Source organism: Chionomys nivalis, chromosome 4 (genome assembly GCF_950005125.1).
Source record: "Chionomys nivalis chromosome 4, mChiNiv1.1, whole genome shotgun sequence".
In the NCBI taxonomy this organism is placed as follows: domain Eukaryota; kingdom Metazoa; phylum Chordata; class Mammalia; order Rodentia; family Cricetidae; genus Chionomys; species Chionomys nivalis.
The window spans coordinates 100,598,139-100,616,346 of NC_080089.1; the positions used below are offsets into that span (position 1 = coordinate 100,598,139).

Sequence of the window (18,208 nt, forward strand, 5' to 3'; positions counted from 1 at the left end):
GAACTAAATCTAAATTTTCCTTTTTTTTTTTTTCAAAAACAGGGTTTATCTTGGGATAGTTAGAGAACAGGAGAGGACATAGATCCAAGTGCTGGAGAACATTATAAGTACTCCATGTGTGTAGATGGTACTGTAATCATGTGCTTTTGTTTATTTCTTTGTTTTCAAAGACAGGGTTTCTCTGTGTAGCCCTGGCTCTTCCTCTGTAGACCAGGCAGGCCTCCAACTTACAGAGATTCTCCTGCCTTTGCCTCCCAAGTGCTGGGATTAAGTGCACCACCACTGCCCGGCTATCATGCACACTCTAGTCATTTGCCAGAGAAAGATCATTGTGGGGTGGATTTAATAGAGTAACAGGAGAACAGAGATTCTGACTTTCTTGGCTCCATCATATTCCTGAAAACATGAAGAAACGTGGATGCTTAAAAAAAAAAAAAAAAAAAAGGTGGTTAACTCTTGTTAATTTCAACATGACATGCTTGAAGGAAAACCCCAGCCCTTCCTAGAAATCTGTAGCTCAGTAGCAGTTCTCTTTGCTTCTCTTCTTGACTGTATTCCACCAGAACACAGCAGAACACGCCATGCTCTCAGCCCAAGCACAGCTTCCTCGGCTTCCCCCTCATCCGTCTCTGTTTTAAAAAGCAATGCTTCTGCTTTGCAGTCCGGGTTGTAATCCCCTAACCCTTTGTGCCCTGACACATTCTCGTTTCCTGGCACGAGGGCAGTTGTACACATGTCTTACAGTAGCCATTGGTCCTATTGGCTGTTCTCACCTCAGGTTTAATTACTTCCCTGCTCTATGGCTGCATCACTCCTTGATATCAAGGTAAGCTACATGGTTTTCCCTCCTTAGAACTGATCAGTCTCCCTTGCCTCTGGAACAAGGCACCTTCCACATGCATGAATCATCATTGCTCACCTGTGTCACAGCTCTGCCCTAACCCACGTCCTTGGGTCCCTTCTGGGTCTGCATGGGGGTCCTACCCAAGGATGGCATTTTCCCCCTGGTCTTACTTGGGCTCCAGCTTTAATAGCAATTTTCTCTAGCTGCTTGGTTTCCCCCAGAGCTCTCTGGATCCCTACAACAGGCCACGTACCTGTAAGGGTCCCCATGCTCCCTCCTTAGAAGCATGCTTCTCAGCCGGGCGGTGGTGGCGCACGCCTTTAATCCCAGCACTTGGGAGGCAGAGGCAGGCGGATCTCTGTGAGTTCGAGACCAGCCTGGTCTACAAGAGCTAGTTCCAGGATAGGCTCCAAAACCACAGAGAAACCCTGTCTCGAAAAACAACAACAACAACAACAAAAAAAAAAAAAAAAAAAAAAAAAAAGAAGCATGCTTCTCCCTTGATGTCTAACAGGGATGGGTGATTTTTTTTTTGTTCCCACAACCACCACTCACCTCCCCCAGCCCTTATTTCTTACTAGAAGAAATTTGTCCTGCGCCTCTTGAGAAGTATGAAGGGAGAGCCAGCAAGCAGGGAACTTCTGAGAACAGAAGGATTCTCTAACAAAACCTGTGAAATACAGCCAGACCGTTACCCTCATGCTACGAGAGCAGTATTGAGCCCTATGCAAATGCTTGTCCTTTCACCCCAATTAAATGGTCATGCTTTAGAGCTTCCTACTTTGTAACTGATCGAATGAGTATCCTCTGAACAGGGAACTGTTACTGTCAGCCCTGGGTTAGTCTCTGGCACAGTTTTGTAACCGATAACCTTAGTTGTGATTAGCTCACATGTAGTTATAAAATTTCTTTGTTTCTGATTTTTAATAATCCTATCTAGATTGATAGAGAATTCAAAGTCCAGAAAGCCTTGTTTTCCATTGGATTCCCTGTTCCCGAGCCTCTACTGTACTGCAGCGATGCTTCCATCATAGGAACAGAATTTTACGTGATGCAGCATGTGCAGGTGAATTCACAGCCTTACCCGGTTGTTGTTTTTTCAATTATGGGGCTAATTACAGCATGACATTAGTTGAATGTTATTATAGTCATAGCTGATGTTGTGTACTCCACTTTTTAGTACAGTTCCTTTCCAAGGGCTTACAGTTTTGTTTCAAGTACATACAATGAGGGAGAACAGAAATGGACTAGGTGCAAATTTAGTAAGTAGCTCTCAATAACTTGTTCTTAAACACTCCTCTAGGTGTCAGTAAAGAGCTACCACAAGGGCAGTAGCCAAACAGGAAAACAAATTATGTATGCAAGTGTGTGGCTGAGAGGCTCTTCCACACAGAAAGAGCAAGTCATTGAGAGCAAATTCAAATTGTTTTTTAATTTAGAGATGTGGGTTATAACCAGTTTGAAGCCTTCAGGTTCATCCTGGCATGTTCTTGTATTTTGCCTTTGGCATGTAGCCTCTTACATATTTCACAAGTAAAGTTATGCCTATCATACTCTATACAGTGTATGTTTTGCTTGTCAGCTATTTAATCTGGCCATTGTGATCACTTTGATAGGGTCGCATCTTTCGTGATTTTTCAATTCCCGGAGTTAGCCAAGCAGAACGCACAGCTATATATGTGTCTATGGTAGAAACCTTGGCGTGGCTACATTCGCTGAATGTGAAGTCACTGCAGCTAGACGGATATGGTAACGGAGTCGGGTACTGCAGACGACAGGTAAGCTGTCTACATTAGAACGTACGTTAAGCTCCCAGAAATAATACACTGTAAGTGGCTAGTCAAAGTACACCCCATTATTGTGTGGCTCTCTGAAATCCTGCCATTTTAACTTCATCCTTGGTAATATATCCAGATATATTTTAGCATGAAATAATGTTGTTGTTGCTATTGTTGGTGGTGATGGGGTGTGTGTGTGTGTGTTTTGAGCAGGTGTACATGTGTGTATAGATATGTATGTAAGTATGTGCACATGGATGTGGAATAGAGGCCAGAGATCAACCTCAGGTGTCATACTCAAGAGCCACCCACCTATGTTTTTGAGACAAGGCCTCTCATTGGTTGACCTGGAACTTCCTAGTTAGTTCAGCTGGCCAGTGAGCTTTAGGGTCTTCCTGTGTCTACTCCTCAGTGCTAGAACTCCAAGCATGTACCACCACACCTGGCTGGCTTTCTTCGTCTTCCTTCTTCCCTCCCTTCCTTTTTTTATTTTCTCTTCATGTAGATTCCGGGGAACGTGCTTAGGTCCCCCTGATGACCTAGCAAGTCCTTTACTGTCTGCACCATTTCCCCAGACTCTGACTTTATTCTTTAGTTAACTTTTGTTCAGTAAAAGCTTCCGTTTCAGCTCTTCACTTGGTTTGCCAATGGATTTTCTATTTGATTTTGTCTCTTTGAGTTGGGCAAAGCAAATATGTCATGTGTTTAATACTTGTGAAATACTTTTTTGAATATCAAGAAAGCAGGAATAGATTTTTGCCCTAAAGAAACTTGTGGTCATTTTTGAGAGACCCATTCATGAATCTCATATAAACGAAGCTGAGAAATGGGCTATTTCCCTGAGTGTATTACCTGTTTGTAAATTGTTCATTGTTCATCCCAAGAACTGTACGTCCAAGGCATGGAGATTGGCATGCCTTTGCTTGGATGGGAAAAACTCTTTAGGCAAGAAATAACATAGAGTGCTAAGAACAAGATGGTGACTCTTGCCCTCAAATACAAGTGAGACCAGCTATGTGTGGCCTGCATTTCTTATGTGTATCCTCTGAGGGTAGGGTGGGGAGAGTCAGAGTATATTCACCATTTATTGTGTCACAGGCTAAGTGAGCTGTAGACATTCTCATTTTTAACTCTCTGCAAACCCCACAAGACATAGGTATTGTCCTCATTTTGCAGACGAGGGCTCTGAGGTTTACACTGACCCAATAATACACAGGTAAGAACTTAGACATAATATAAACCTCAGTCAGCGAGACCCCAAAGTTGAAGACCTTTGCTGTGTTGTACTAAATTGAGCAGATGTACATTGGGCAATGGAGAGAGATGAACAGCTCAATAATGTGGTCTTCTTTGTAGAGGACTCGGAGAATAGGTGGATTTTGTTTGCTCTTAATTCTCTGAGCAATACAAAGTCTGATCGTTTTTAAATACCTGTACGTGTATTTAAATACTCTGTGCGTGTAGGAAAGGTTGTTAAATGGGAAAATTTCTGTCTAGCCTTCAGGTCCCCTTTTCAGAGAGAAACTGTGTGTGTGTGTGTGTGTCTGTCTGTCTGTCTGTCTGTCTGTGTGTCTGGTCTCTCTCTCTTTCTCTCTCTCTCTCTGTGTGTGGTTTGTACGTACCTCGTTACTACATGAGGACCATTCTTTTTTTTTTGGTTTTTCGAGACAGAGTTTCTCTGTAGCTTTGGTGCCCATCCCGGAACTAGCTCTTGTTGACCAAGCTGGCCTCGAACTCCCAGAGATTCGCCTGCCTCTGCCTCCCGAGTGCTGGGATTAAAGGCGTGCGCCACCACTGCCCAGCATGAGGACCATTCTTGACAGCTATACCAGCATTTATATTTCTTGTCTGATAAAGGCCTAGGCCGGTAAAATGGAGCTAGCTGGGAAGAAACTGAAGTGTTCAGGATTTTAGGCTTTCAGAAGTGCTTCAGGCTTCGGGAATTTCAGCTGGTGAATGTTTTGTTAAGTGTTTAGGAGTGAAGTGGACTTTGGCACAGGAGAACTTAGAGTCACTGGCTCCCACATTTTATCTTTACTTCTGCCACTTTCTCATTTATCATTCAGATATCCACCTGGACCAATCAGTACCAGGCTGCGGCCCATCAGGACGTCCCGGCCATGGACCAGCTCGCCAAGTGGCTAATGAAGAACTTGCCAGATAGTGACAGCGAGGAGAGCCTGATTCATGGAGACTTCAAGCTGGATAATATAGTTTTCCACCCCAAAGAGGTAGTCATCTGTGTTTGTGACATGTTGCTTAGGTCTGACCTGAGTCTCCAGAAGGAAAATGCCCCCCCCCACTCCCCAGAGTGCTAAAGGAGCCCAGATCAGTCTGTTCCTCCCCACAGCGCAGACAGTCTCCAACTTAAAGCCTCTGAAAATGAGTCCTGCAGACTTTATAGCATAGGATCCTGTCTGCTTTGGGGACCGGTCCCAATCTTAACCAGTATCACAGCCATCACTTAAGCCGGACTTGGAAGTTGCCATGTGTCACTCTTGTCAAAGATTTCAGTCTACTTAAGATGCTTAGCTTGCTCACATTCTAGCCCCTCCTTCTAGTTCCCTAACATTGCTCTGAGTGCTTCTGTCCTGTGTCATGAGAATCTTTTATTTGTTTAGTATAAACTCAGGGAGAAATCCCAGGAGCCCCCTTGGGACTTGCATCAAGGAGTTACGTGAGATTAACCTAACCTTTCTCTGTGTAAATACACACAGTGCTGCTTTGGGTAGAACCCAAACAAATGAGTATTTATAGTTCCCCAAGTCTTACTTCTTAGAGGAGGATTTTCTAAGCTGATTAATTTTCTCAGTGTTAAGTGTTTGTAGGACTTGTATTGCACATGTCCAGGGTTTCTTACTTCCTAGCCCTTCCCTTTAGGAAGAGTACAGGGAGAAAATACTATATAAATTGCATGATAGGCATAATTAAAAATAGAACTACATTACCTGACTTTTATAAGCACATATAAGCACATTTTCCAGCAGGACAGTTAAGTTTTCCTAGAGAAACCAGCTTGGATGTGGTTTTATAGCCCCTGTCTTACAGTAGGGGTATAGCCTGATAGCTAATAGAAGCTGAAGTAACCTAGTTTGAAAATAAATTTAGGATACCTGATCTACTGAGCATTGTTGTTAAGCAGCACAGTCCTCTCTAGAATGTCAGTTGCTTACCTGTGTGTGTCTGCCTGACTGCCCAGCATGATGAGAAAGTGCAATGCCTCAGGTTGCTAGCAGGAAAGATGAAAAAAGTGTGGTTTATACCAAGTATAAATGATCTCTGTGCCACTTTAAAGTCAGAAAACCATTGTCTAACCATCAAATGTAATGTGAGTGTGTGTGTGTGAGTGTGTGTGAGTGTATGTGTGTCTGTGTGTGTGTGTATACATCACTGCCTAGAGGAAGGGGCAGCCTCCAAGCAGCTTAGGGCTCAAAAGGAAGGCCACAACTTAGGCATATACCAGACATTTCTGAGGAGGTTAGGGAAAAAGACGCTCACATACTCTCTTGATGGTTTCCTTCAAACCTTTTCTTTAGTCTTACTTTGCATTCTCTATTCCTTCTCTCATTCTTGATGTTTTCCTTCTAACCCTATCTTTCTTGATATTTTTCTTCTCATTTTAACTCCATATCTCTTCTTAATGTTTTCCTTTCTAGCTCTAATTCTTGATGTTTTCCTTCTAACCCATTTTAACTCGTTCTAATTCTATCTCTATTCTTTCCCTTACAGCTTATATACCCAGAAAAATCTTTCAGGCAATATAAAAATTACAATGTGGTTACACTCTGCTTTTCAAGTGAATGATTTTAAGTAAAACCAGCATGTCTCCCATGTCCCTCGCATGATTAAACATTACATATTACATTACGTATTACAGGTGAAAAACCAATTATTCCACGCACCCAGGTATATCCATACCCAAGAAACTTGTTACAGATTAACTGTGGGGGCAAGCAAGATGTTCTTGTCAGGTATTTTATTGACAGGTTTCACTTTGCAGTTACAAAGAAAGGGCCAATTACTTTATAATGTTTTATTATCTTGAAAGGTAACCTTATAAGGACTCTTAAAGGAATCACACACCTAAACTTTTATATATGAAAAAGAATCAAGCCGGGCGATGGTGGCGCACGCCTTTAATCCCAGCACTTGGGAGGCAGAGGCAGGCGGATCTCTGTGAGTTCGAGACCAGCCTGGTCTACAGAGCTAGTTCCAGGACAGGCTTCAAAGCCACAGAGAAACCCTGTCTCGAAAAACCAAAAAAAAAAAAAAAAAAAAAGAATCAGTCATCTCTACTTTAAATCTTTGCAGTACATACCAACTCATCAATATTTTTTTATATCAGAAGATTGAGGGTAGAAATGGGTATAGGGAAATAATTTTCATCTTTGGTCGTCAGCCAATCTTAGCACGGAAAGTACATCAGCTAGAAACAATTTGGCTACTTTGTGTTTTTGACCTCAGCTGTGTCCTTGTGAACTTTAGATTGTTTTCTAAGGTTTTTCATCTCAAAGCTATTATCACAACATCTGACCCAATCTGAAGTTATTTTAAAACTTTGTTTCAGCTAATGATTCACACTGAACCCTGTGGCTGCATCTCTCAGCATTAAGAGAATTAGAGCCAGCCTGGCTCCTGGAACTCACTTGTTTTTCTTTTTTTTTTTTTTTGGTTTTTCGAGACAGGGTTTCTCTGTGGTTTTGGAGCCTGTCCTGGAACAAGCTCTTGTAGACCAGGCTGGTCTCGAACTCACAGAAATCCGCCTGCCTCTGCCTCCCAAGTGCTGGGATTAAAGGTGTTCACTTGTTTTTCTTAATCATTAACTTGAGCTACAGTCTAAGCAGCTTCTTAGGTGAAACTCACGGGCCCTGTGTAGTATTTCCTTGTATTTGTTTTTATTCTTTAAAACTCCGTATAAGCTAACATTATTATTATTAAACAGTACAGCTTAGCGAGGAGTCATCCTCGTGACAACCAATAGGTAAAAATGCCCATTAAAATGGGATTTTCCATGGGATAAACACAGTACATTACAGGCAGCGGGGGTCTCCCCACTCACACCGTGTCAGATGCCAGAGAAAGATCACAGCAGCAAACATGTAAAGGCACAGCAGAAGCAAAAGACATTCCCGGGGTCTATGGTGTTGGGAGCCTTGTCTAGCCGAGATCGACCTATCAGAGAGTTTCTTCCTGGTGGGCTGACGCCTTGAACGTCGGTTACCACCTGCTGCTCCTCTGACACAGCCACCAACGTGTGTATGTAACTTTTTATCAATAGCACTAATTTCTGATATTAACTTTGACAGTTTCCCACCTTAAGCTTAGGAAATAAAGCAATGCTAATTTTGCCCTGGAGAAGTATAACAGCTTATCCCCTAAATCATCAGAATCTGGTCTGTCTTTAATATATATTATTTGATTTATTTATATTTTAGAGCCTGTCTTTCAGTATGCAAGCGTCCTCTATGTTTTGTAACCCTAGGGACTTTTAGTGTTCATTTAAGGCATGCAAGAAAACAATGTTTTTGACTAAGATACTTAAATTTTAGAATTAGTCCTAACATACTGAGTCTGATAGTAAATTATAGTAAATACTAGATTGTTTTCCGCTTCTGTCATTGGTCTCTGACTTTAAACCCATTTATTAAAGACACAAAACACCAAACAGGCATCATCTGTCTTCAGAGCAATGAATCAAATTGTCTGGCAAGGGTTTGTTTTTAAAAAGAAAGCAGTGGGGATCTGGAGGGATGACTGGGCAATTTCTGCACTGTGGCTGCTCTCCCACAGGACCTGAGCTCAGTTCCCAGCACCCACTTAGGGAAGCCTCCAACCATCTATAATTCCACTTTCAAGGGAGCCAACATCTTCTTCTGGCATCTGTGGGCCCTGCAAACAGGGCACACACATACATACACACACACACACGCACACACACACACTTAAATAAATAAATATAAAAAATAAATCTTGTTTTTTAAAAAAGAAATCAGATGCAGATTTTATTTATTAAGCTGCAATCCTAATTTGTGAATGTGTACCATTTCCTTTGAATGTTTTCAGGTTATATGGTAGTTAGTAAAAAATTTTTCTATCTTATACATAGTAATCTCATAATCATTAGTTAAACTGAAGTTAATCAACTTCTGCCACTAGTAAATAGTGTTACTGATTCTTCGTGGAAGTAACATGTGGTGGCAGAATTCAAGTCAGCGAGCACTCCCCGGTTACCAACTCTCCTCTGATGCATTCGCAGGAAGGAAATATGTAGTAGGGGCTGCGGGCCTCTTCCCACAGCCTGGCTCATGGTTGCCTGGCTAGCTTATGCCCCAAAATAACGACACACAAACTCTATTCTTTTAAACACTGCTTGGCCCATTTCTGTTCATGTATGTAGCACCCCAGGTGCGCTTACCGGGAAGATTCTAGCCTACGTCCATCCTGGGTTGGAGTTTCATCACGTCTGCTCTGGAGAGGAGAGCATGGCGTCTGTCTCTGAGAGGAGCTGCCTTGCATCTGAGCTCACTTCCTCTTCCTCCCAGCATTCTATTCTGTCTACTCCACCCACCTAAGGGGTAGCCTATCAAATGGGCCAAGGCAGTTTGTTTATTGACAAATGACCTTCCTCCATCAGAAATAGGTGCAGAAAACACAGGTGGAGAGAAACAATAACCGAGAAGCAGCACCTGACACAAACGGCCCGGCACGTGCACTAAAAATGTTGGAATGGGGGGAGGGGTTATAAGAGACCCCTAATGGCTCTGTAACCGTTCTGCAAGGTTTAAGGTTTGTTTTTAAACTAGTGTTATGTGTTTGTCATTAGAATACTGTGATTGGGAAAGAAAAGAGAAACAGTTTTTGGTGCTGAACCTCCCAGGAATGTGTGGGGTAGGTCAGAACAAGCTCATTACTCAGCCTTGCACGCACTCTGGTTACTCTGTGCAAGGAGGCGCAGTAAAGAAACTGCCAACATGACTTATGTTATGAGGGGAAGGTTTCTGTTGTGAATAGAGAGATAAAATATCCAGAGGCAATTGAGAAAATCCAGAGCAGAGAGAAAGAGATCATCTGGGCCCCTATAGCGTTACAGACTTAGGGGCTTGACCAGCAAACAGGCATGTCTCACAGTCCTGCGCTGAGGAACCCAAGATTAAGATGCAGCATCCTCTGGACTTGTACTTGGCCTTCTTCCCAGGTCCTCACGTTGCCCCAGGGGTGAGTGGAGAAGGATAAAAAGAACTTCTTTTCCTTCTGTGTAGGCTGAGCCCAGCAGGAAGGCCTGTGACCCTAACTAGTAATGCCAGCCCCTGAGGGTGGACTTTAAGCCTGTGACCCTGCGGTCAGTTCGTGGCAGCGGTGAAATCTGATTTCCACCTTAGACCTTCAAACTTAATGCTGCATGGGCCCCCACCCACTGCAGCTTCTCGTGTAACTGATGAGCTTCAGTGATCTGAAACAGAAACACCCTGTTATCATGCATACCTTACTCTCTACCCTTTTATTTCTTGTTTGAGACAGGGCATTGAAATGTAGCCCAGGTTAGCCTCACACTGTTTCTTTGGACTGCCAGCTCCCAGATAGTGATATGGAGACTTTTTATTGATTATGAAGTCTTCGCCTTAGCTTAGGCTTTTTCCCAACTAGCACTTTTAACTTAAATTAACCAGTTTCTCTTTATCTACCTTTTGCCTTGGGGCTTATTGCATTTCTTCTGTATATCTTACCTTCACTGCTTCTCAATGGCTGGCTGGCTGGCTCCTTGTCCCGCGCGTGTGTCCCTCCTCTCCTCCTCCTCTCATTCTTCTTCCCTCTCAAGCCTAGGTTTCTCTTCCAATTTATTCTCTGTCCACCAGCCCTGCCAATCCTTCTCCTGCCTAGCTATTGGCCCTTACTAGACCAATCAGGTGCCTTAGGCAGGCAAGGTGAAACAGATGCAACACATCTTTACAAAATTAAACTCACATCCTTTCATTGTTAAACTAATGCAGCAGAAACTAAAGTAACACACCTTTACACAATTAAAGTAATATTCTCTAACAGACAAATGTATCAACTCTTTGCCCAGTTAAAATAATATTCCACAACATATGTCTGTATGCCACATCTGTGCCTGGTACTCATAGAGATCAAAAAAATGGTATGGGGTCCCCTGGGACTAGAGTTAAAAATGGTTGTGAGCTGCCGTGTGGATGCTGGGAACCAAGCTCAGGTCCTCTGGAAGGGCAGCTCGTGCTCTTAACTGCTGAGCCGCCTCTCCTGCACCTTCCCGTAGCTCTTTCTACCTCCTTTGAGATGCTGCAGAATTAATTGCCCCTTCTTCAGACTCTGTGATTCCCAGACGACTTCATTTGACTTTTTACCATGGAGGGGTAATAGTCATAATCTGTTATTTCAAGAACTGTTGGCTTTAGAATTTAGTTAATTAAAATACATAGACTGGAGGTATGTGTGAAAATTAGAACATTTCCTGAGTATAGGATACTAAATATTTAAACCTTTCATTTATTTTTCTCTGCATAATATCACGTGGGCTATAACTTTATATCTTAATCAAATAAGACTTTTTTTTTCAGTGCCTCTAGTTTGAACCTAGATCCAGGCAAGCTCGTTACCAATAACCTGTTTCCCATTCCTTTACTTTTTTTTTTTTTTTTTGAGACGGTATCTTTACTCTGTCACCTAGGCTCTGATTCAACCATAGATCTGTGTGATGCAGTTCCCACAATAGCCCGCGACACTACAATGATGTGTCTACGTCTTTCCAAAGAATCAAGGGAATAAAGCTGCACACACAGGTACTTGGAGGCTTGGAGCCCCCGACTCACACTGCTGTTTCATCTGGCAGTGGATCATTTACCTAAGTCATTGTTGCAGTCCCCTCAGCCTGCCATAGAATAGCATGTGAGGTGACCCTTTCAGAATACAAGTCACATGACGTCATGCCGCCATATAGAATCCTCTGAATTGAGGTGTCACTCTCTGCTTTTCACCCCCACCTCAGTTACCCCCCCCCAAGACAGAGTTTCTCTGTGTTACAGTCCTGGTTATACTGAAACTCAGTCTGTAGACCCAACTGGCCTTGAACTCACAGAGCTAAACTCACTTGCCTCTCCCTCCCAAGTGCTGGGATTAAAGGTGTGCGCTACCACTGCTTGGCCAACCTCAGTGCTTTTAAGTAGGGCATTGCTATTAGTTTGGTGTGTATCATTTCAAGTTGGAAGTTTATTTGGCAACCTTCAACATTTTTTAAAAATATATTTTCTTATCTTGTGGTGAGTTTAGGGCACACATGCCACTGTGTGTGTGTATGTGTGTGTGTGTGTGTGTAGGTCAGAAGACAATTTGAGGGTGTCAGCTCTTTGCTGATTAGTTTATATAACTTACTTTAAAATATGATTGCTGTAATGATATATTTATTTTATAGCTAGATTCATCACCAGAGCAAATGCTTCCTTATACATTCTTTTTTACTTAAAAACAATATTATTTCAGTTTACATACCAATCCTAGTTCCTCCTTCCCTCCTCCCACTCCCCACATTTCCCTTCCCCACCCCCCAGCCACTCCTCAAAGAGGGTAAGGCCTCCCATGGGAAGTCAACAAAGTCTGACTCATCACTTTGAGGCGAGCAAAGTATCCCTCCAAAGAGAATGGGCTCCAGAAAGCCAGTTCATGCACTAGGAATAAATCTTTGTCCCACTGCCAGTGGCCCCACAAGTGGCCCAAACCACAAAACTGTCACCCACTAATTCTTTTTTTAATCACTAACAAATTTATCATTTATTTTTATTTTTTTTAATTTATTAGATTTTTAAAAAAATCCAAGTTCTCAGTCCCTCCCCTCCTCCCATTCCCTTCACACACCCTCCCACCGCACCCCTATCTAATCCTCAGAGAGGGTAAGGCACATTGCCTTGTGGAAGGTCCAATGCCCTCCCTACTATATCTAGGCTGAGCAAGGTATCCATCCAAAGAGAATAGGTTCCAAAAAGCCAGTACATGCAGTAGAGATAAATTCTGGTATCACTGCCAGTGGCCCCTCAGTCTGCCCCAGCCATGCAACTGTCAACCACATTCAGAGGAACTAGTGTGGTCCTATGCTTGTTCCTTCCCAGTCCGGCTGGAGTTGGTGAGCTCCCATTAGCTCAGGTAGACTGTTTCAGTGGGTGAACCCATCATGATCTTGACCTCTTTGCTCATATTCTCATTCCTCCCACTCTTCAGCTGGACTTTGGGAGCTCAGTCCAGTGCTCCGATGTGGGTCTCTGCCTCTCTTTCCATCAGTTGCTGGATAAAGGTTCTATGATGATATTTAAGATATTCATCAGTCTGACTACAGGGCAAATCAAGATTGGGCCCTCTCTCCTCTATTGCTTAGGGTCTTAACTGGAGTCAGCCTTGTAGATTCTTGGGAATTCCTCTAGGGCCAGGTTTCTGCTAACCCTATAATGGCTCCCACAATTAAGGTATCTCTTTCTTTGCTCTCATCTCTGTTTTTCTTCCATCTCGACTATCCCATTCCCTCAAATTCTCCTCAGAGCCCAAAAAGATGAATATGGTATGTACTCACTCATAAGTGGATATTAGCTATAAACAAAGGACATTGAGCCTATAGTTAATGATCCTAGAGAAGCTAAGTAATAAGGTGAACTCAAAGAAAAACATGTATAGATCTAACCTGGAAATTGGAAACAGAAGATTGCCTGACAAAATTGGGAGTATGGGGGTTGGGGGAGAAGGGAGGGTAGAAGGGGAAGAGGAGCATTGAGAACTTTCAATTTGAATGCCCTTGATCTCCTTTTGTTGTCTTATTGCCATTGCCAAAACTTCAAGAACTATATTGAAGAGATACGGAGTGGACAGCCTTGTCTTGTTCCTGATTTTAGTGAAATGTCTTTGAGTTTCTCTCCATTTAATTTAATGTTGACTGTTGGCTTGCTGTATATTACTTTTATTATGCTTAGATATGCTCCTTGTATCCCTGATCTGTCTAGGACCTTTATCATGAAGGGGTGTTGAATTTTGTCAAATGCTTTTTCAACATCCAATGAAATGATCATATTTTTTTTCTTTAAGTTTATTTATATGATTTATTACATTGATAGGTTTTTGTATGTTGAACCAGCCCTGTATCTCTGGTATGAAGCTGACTTGATCATGGTAGATAATTTTTTGATGTGTTCTTGGATTTTGGTTTGCCAGTATTTTATTGAGTATTTTTGCATCGATGTTCATAAGTGAGATTGGTCTGTAATTCTCTTTCTTGGTTGAGTCCTTGTGTGTTTTTGGTATCAGGGTAACTATAGTCTCATAAAAAGAGTTTGGCAATCTTCCTTTTGTTTCTATTATGTGGAACATTTTGAGGAGTATGGGTATTAGCTCTTCTTGGAAGTTCTGGTAGAATTCTGCACTAAAACCATCTGGCCCTGGGCTTTTTTTGGTTGGGAGGTTTTTGATGACAGCTTCTATTTCCTTGCAGTTTATAGGTTTATTTAAATTACTCTCCTTGTCTTGATTTAATTTTAGTATATGATATCTATCTAAAAATTGTCCATTTCTTTTACATTTTCCAGTTTTGTGGAGTACAGGTTTTTTGTACTAATGGTTCTCTGAATTTCCTCAGTGTCTGTTATTATGTCCCCTTGTCATATAATAATCAAAACACAAAACATATACAATAAATAAAGAATATTAAGAGCTACAATGGAAAAAGGTCACCTGTTCGTTTTTTCTTGGTTTTCTTTGTTTTCTTTAAGGGATTTATTTATTGCTTCCAATTTTTTGTTTGTCTTTTCCTCCATTTCTTTAAGGGAGTTTCTCATTTCCTCTTTAAAGGTCTCCATCATTTTCATAAAGTTACGTTTAAAGTTGTTTTCTTTGCTTCTCCTGGGTTAGGATGATCAGGTCTTCCTGTTGTGTGACCACTGGGTTCTGTTGTTACCATGTTGCTTTTTAGGTTGTTGGAGGAATTCTTGCATCAGTGTCTACCCATCTCTTCCTCCAAATGAGGCTGGCAGTGTCTTTGCATTTCGGTCCAATCCTTGCAGTGTTTGGGAGCTTTTCTTGGTCTGCTCTGTACTGTCAATGTCTGTCTCAGAAAACCTCTGAGGTCTCTATAATCCTGCTCTCTTGGTCTTCTCTCCTGGTTCATTCTCTGGGTGCTCTTTCTTGGTCCCCTCAGTGTTGTAGCAAGCTCTTTGTTCCCTCAGTATTGGAGCAAGCTCTCAGCTCTTAGGCAGGGTGTTACTTGTAGCTTGGGGGGTGTCCAGTGGATAAGGTTGGGTTTTGGGGAAATCCTATTCCCAGGAAACTCCCTGCTGGCTGGCTAGAAAAGCCAAGGGAGTTGGGGGAGGGGCCTGGGGTTTTGACCCACTGTGGAGGTCCTAGAGAGTGGGGTGTCCCGCTGTGTGGCTGTTTACTCACCTCTTAAATCCCCTCAGTATTGGAACAAGCTATGTTTTGTAGTTCCACCGAGGCTGCAGGTGGATAGGCGAGTTTGGGGGCAGGGTTGGGCTAGTAGTTTGTAGGGGCCCCACCCACTAATTATTAAAATATAATTAATCATTAGAATTTCTTCCTTACCACAATTCCTCCAGCTGAAAAGTTTCAGCTATGCTGCATCTGTCTCTTGGAGGAGATGTCAGGGCAGAGCGCGGGAGGATGGGCAGCCCTCAGTAGAACCAGAGGCCTTGGCTCTAGACAATTGCGACTGGTTGGCTTTCATAAATGAGATGTGCCACCGTGGGAAAGGACTAAACTATGGCCTCATGCTGCACGTTGATGGAAATGCGATTCTTGAATGTTCTATGTCCTCTGCCTCCTTACTCTGTTTGCTTTCATTGCAATGTGTCAGAGGCCTGTGTGCATCTTGTTGCAGAGTCGGGTCATCGCAGTGCTGGACTGGGAGCTTTCGACCTTCGGCCACCCTTTGACGGACTTAGCTTATCTGTCCTTGTATTACTTTTGGCCCAGGACACTGCCCATGCCAAATGGAGGCTTTCACATTCAAGAGAACACAGGTACAGAGGAGCAGCTATCTAAACTGCTTTTCATATTAATCCTCTTTATTACTGTCGGAGTTGAAAGACATAAATTTCTTGCAGGTTTATGAGGATTTTGTGCCTTAAAACTGTCTCTAATTCGGCCGGGCGGTGGTCATCATTGCCAGCAACTTGATATGCCATGCTTTATTGACTCCCATGGGAGGCCTTACCTTTCTGAGGAGTGAATGCGGGGTGTTGTACCCAGGAGGTGGGAGGAGAGGAGGGAAGAGAAACTGTATATTTAATAAACAACAACAACAACAGCCGGGCGGTGGTGGCGCACGCCTTTAATCCCAGCACTTGGGAGGCAGAGGCAGGCGGATCTCTGTGAGTTCAAGGCCAGCCTGGTCTACAAGAGCTAGTTCCAGGACAGGCACCAAAGCTACAGAGAAACCCTGTCTCGAAAAAAAACAAAAACAACAACAAATAAAAACTGTCTCTAATTCATCTTGCTGGTTTTCTGAACCTAACATTTCACTTTTCATAATCTATGGCAATACACATTTTTTTTGTGTTATTTATGGAATCAGTATTAAGAACAGGCTTATTGGTGACTGTGTTTGCATTACAAACCATATTGTATCTTCTGTGCTATATCATGTCATTCTGAAGTGTTCACTGGTATTGTTTTTAAAGTTTATGCTGTGTGCTCTTTTTTATAGGAATACCATGGATGGAAGAACTGATTTCAATATATTGCCGTTGCAGGGGAATTGATCCTAATCTTCCTAACTGGAATTTCTTTACAGCCCTTTCTTTTTTCAAGTTGGCTGGAATCGCGCAGGTAATTATTTGAAGCAAGTGTTTTGCCATTTCTTACTGATGAACTGTGAACAATGTTTTCTGGTTCTTGGGCCACTGTGCTCTTCCAAAAAGACACGAGTCAGATATGAGTAACATATAAATTTAGAATTACAAAAAAAGACTTCAGTGGGAAGAAAATTTGAGGCTCACCTGGGCCGTGGCTTTTTGTAGAGCAAACTGGAGGGACAGTGAAAGAAGTCTTATGATGATACCCTAGGGAGAAGCTCGTGGGAGCAAGGGCCACTGTGAGTGTCTGCTGTAAAAGCTAAAAGTCTATGTGAAGACGCAAAGTCTTCTTCCCTTGTAGTCTGGGGCTGCACACGGCACCACCTCTTTCTAGAAATGTGCTCACAGACACATCCACAAGTGTGCTCCCATGGTGATTCTAAACTGAGTCAGCCTGACAGTGAAGGTGAGCGGTCACGTGGGAGAAGATGTGGAGAGTCGTGAAAAGGCTGATTGGCATTCTCTGACACTGCTCAAATTGGGAATCAAAATGGTATTAAACATCTCACCGCCTTCTCCTTGGTTTTAGCGTTTGATTCATTTCGACAGCTCTGGAGGGAAGCAGTGGTCATTACAGATGATGTGGCTACAGGTTGGCTTTTTGGCAATGGTTTGGGTCATTTTCTAACTTGGTTTGAGTTATCAGTGCCACGTCTGCCTAGATTAGTGTCAGAACTACGTGATACCAGTGTGACTCAACCCTGAGACACACAGTCACCTCCGCATGTGAGTTTGCAGGCTTCGTGGTCTGGTTGACATCTCTGGCTCAGTGGGTTTAGCTCATCATGTGGAGGACAAGCTGGAAAGACTAACTGGATAGTTGAGGCCATTTTCAATAGATTTTTATTGTCCTTGTAGGGAGTCTATAGTAGATACCTCTTGGGAAACAATTCGTCTGAGGATAGCTTTCTGATGGCCAATATTGTGCAGCCTCTGGCAGAAACCGGATTACAACTCTCAAAAAGGTAAGGAAACCAGAGTCTTTTGGTAACTCAGTTTATAGCCTCTGTTAGCTAGGTCTCATACATTCCCAGAAAACCAGGAAACAGCCTGGGGACTTTATTCTTTACTTAAATAGTTATTGGATATGGGAAGGTTAAAACTTTAAGGAAATGGAAAATTATATCTCTGCCCAGACTAGAGCTGCTATTGCCAATCAGGAGAATGTTCTAATAAATCCCTGTATACCTAAAAATAAACTGACTTAGAAATATAAATAAAATGCCCATACTTGTGATGAAGTGTATTCTTTGCCAAATTGGATGTATAACCTTTTAAGTATGTAGATGCACATGTTTCCTTACAATTTTTGTTACTTACATGTACCTATTTAAATGATATTATTAGATTATTTATTAACTTAGCAATACTACTTTTCCTTTAACATTTTGCAAGTGTCTGTGATACTATGTCTCGACAAGGGCAGCATTTCTGAAGAGTCTAACACTCTTTTCCAGTAATATACCTGTCTCTCCTATAATGTATGTGTAATGCTACCCCCAGGAGCATTTCCTAAACACCCTTATCCTGACACAACATCGGGACAGTTATTCTTCACCACTCATTTCTAGATTGTTCTGTGTGATTTTCCAATAGAATAAGGGACTAGTTGTATTTCTTTATTCCCCCTCATCTTCAGAATGCCCATGGTCGTTATCTAAGAGACAAGTGTGGAGAATGGTTGTCAGATTTCTTTACACCTTCCTTTTTCCTTTGTGGTTGTGACAGCTGAT

General features: G+C 42.4%; 1 protein-coding gene across 1 annotated transcript in view; it reads left to right on the forward strand.

Annotated features, from left to right (window-relative positions):
- The window catches only part of Acad11 (acyl-CoA dehydrogenase family member 11), a 79,484-nt gene that overhangs the window by 12,959 nt on the left and 48,317 nt on the right, over positions 1–18,208 (forward strand). Inside the window, exons 3-8 of the mRNA XM_057766345.1 lie at positions 1,785–1,910; positions 2,461–2,622; positions 4,689–4,853; positions 15,500–15,641; positions 16,328–16,449; positions 17,334–17,440. Of these exons, the coding sequence (XP_057622328.1) occupies positions 1,785–1,910; positions 2,461–2,622; positions 4,689–4,853; positions 15,500–15,641; positions 16,328–16,449; positions 17,334–17,440 (824 nt within the window). The remainder of the gene's footprint in view (positions 1–1,784; positions 1,911–2,460; positions 2,623–4,688; positions 4,854–15,499; positions 15,642–16,327; positions 16,450–17,333; positions 17,441–18,208) is intronic.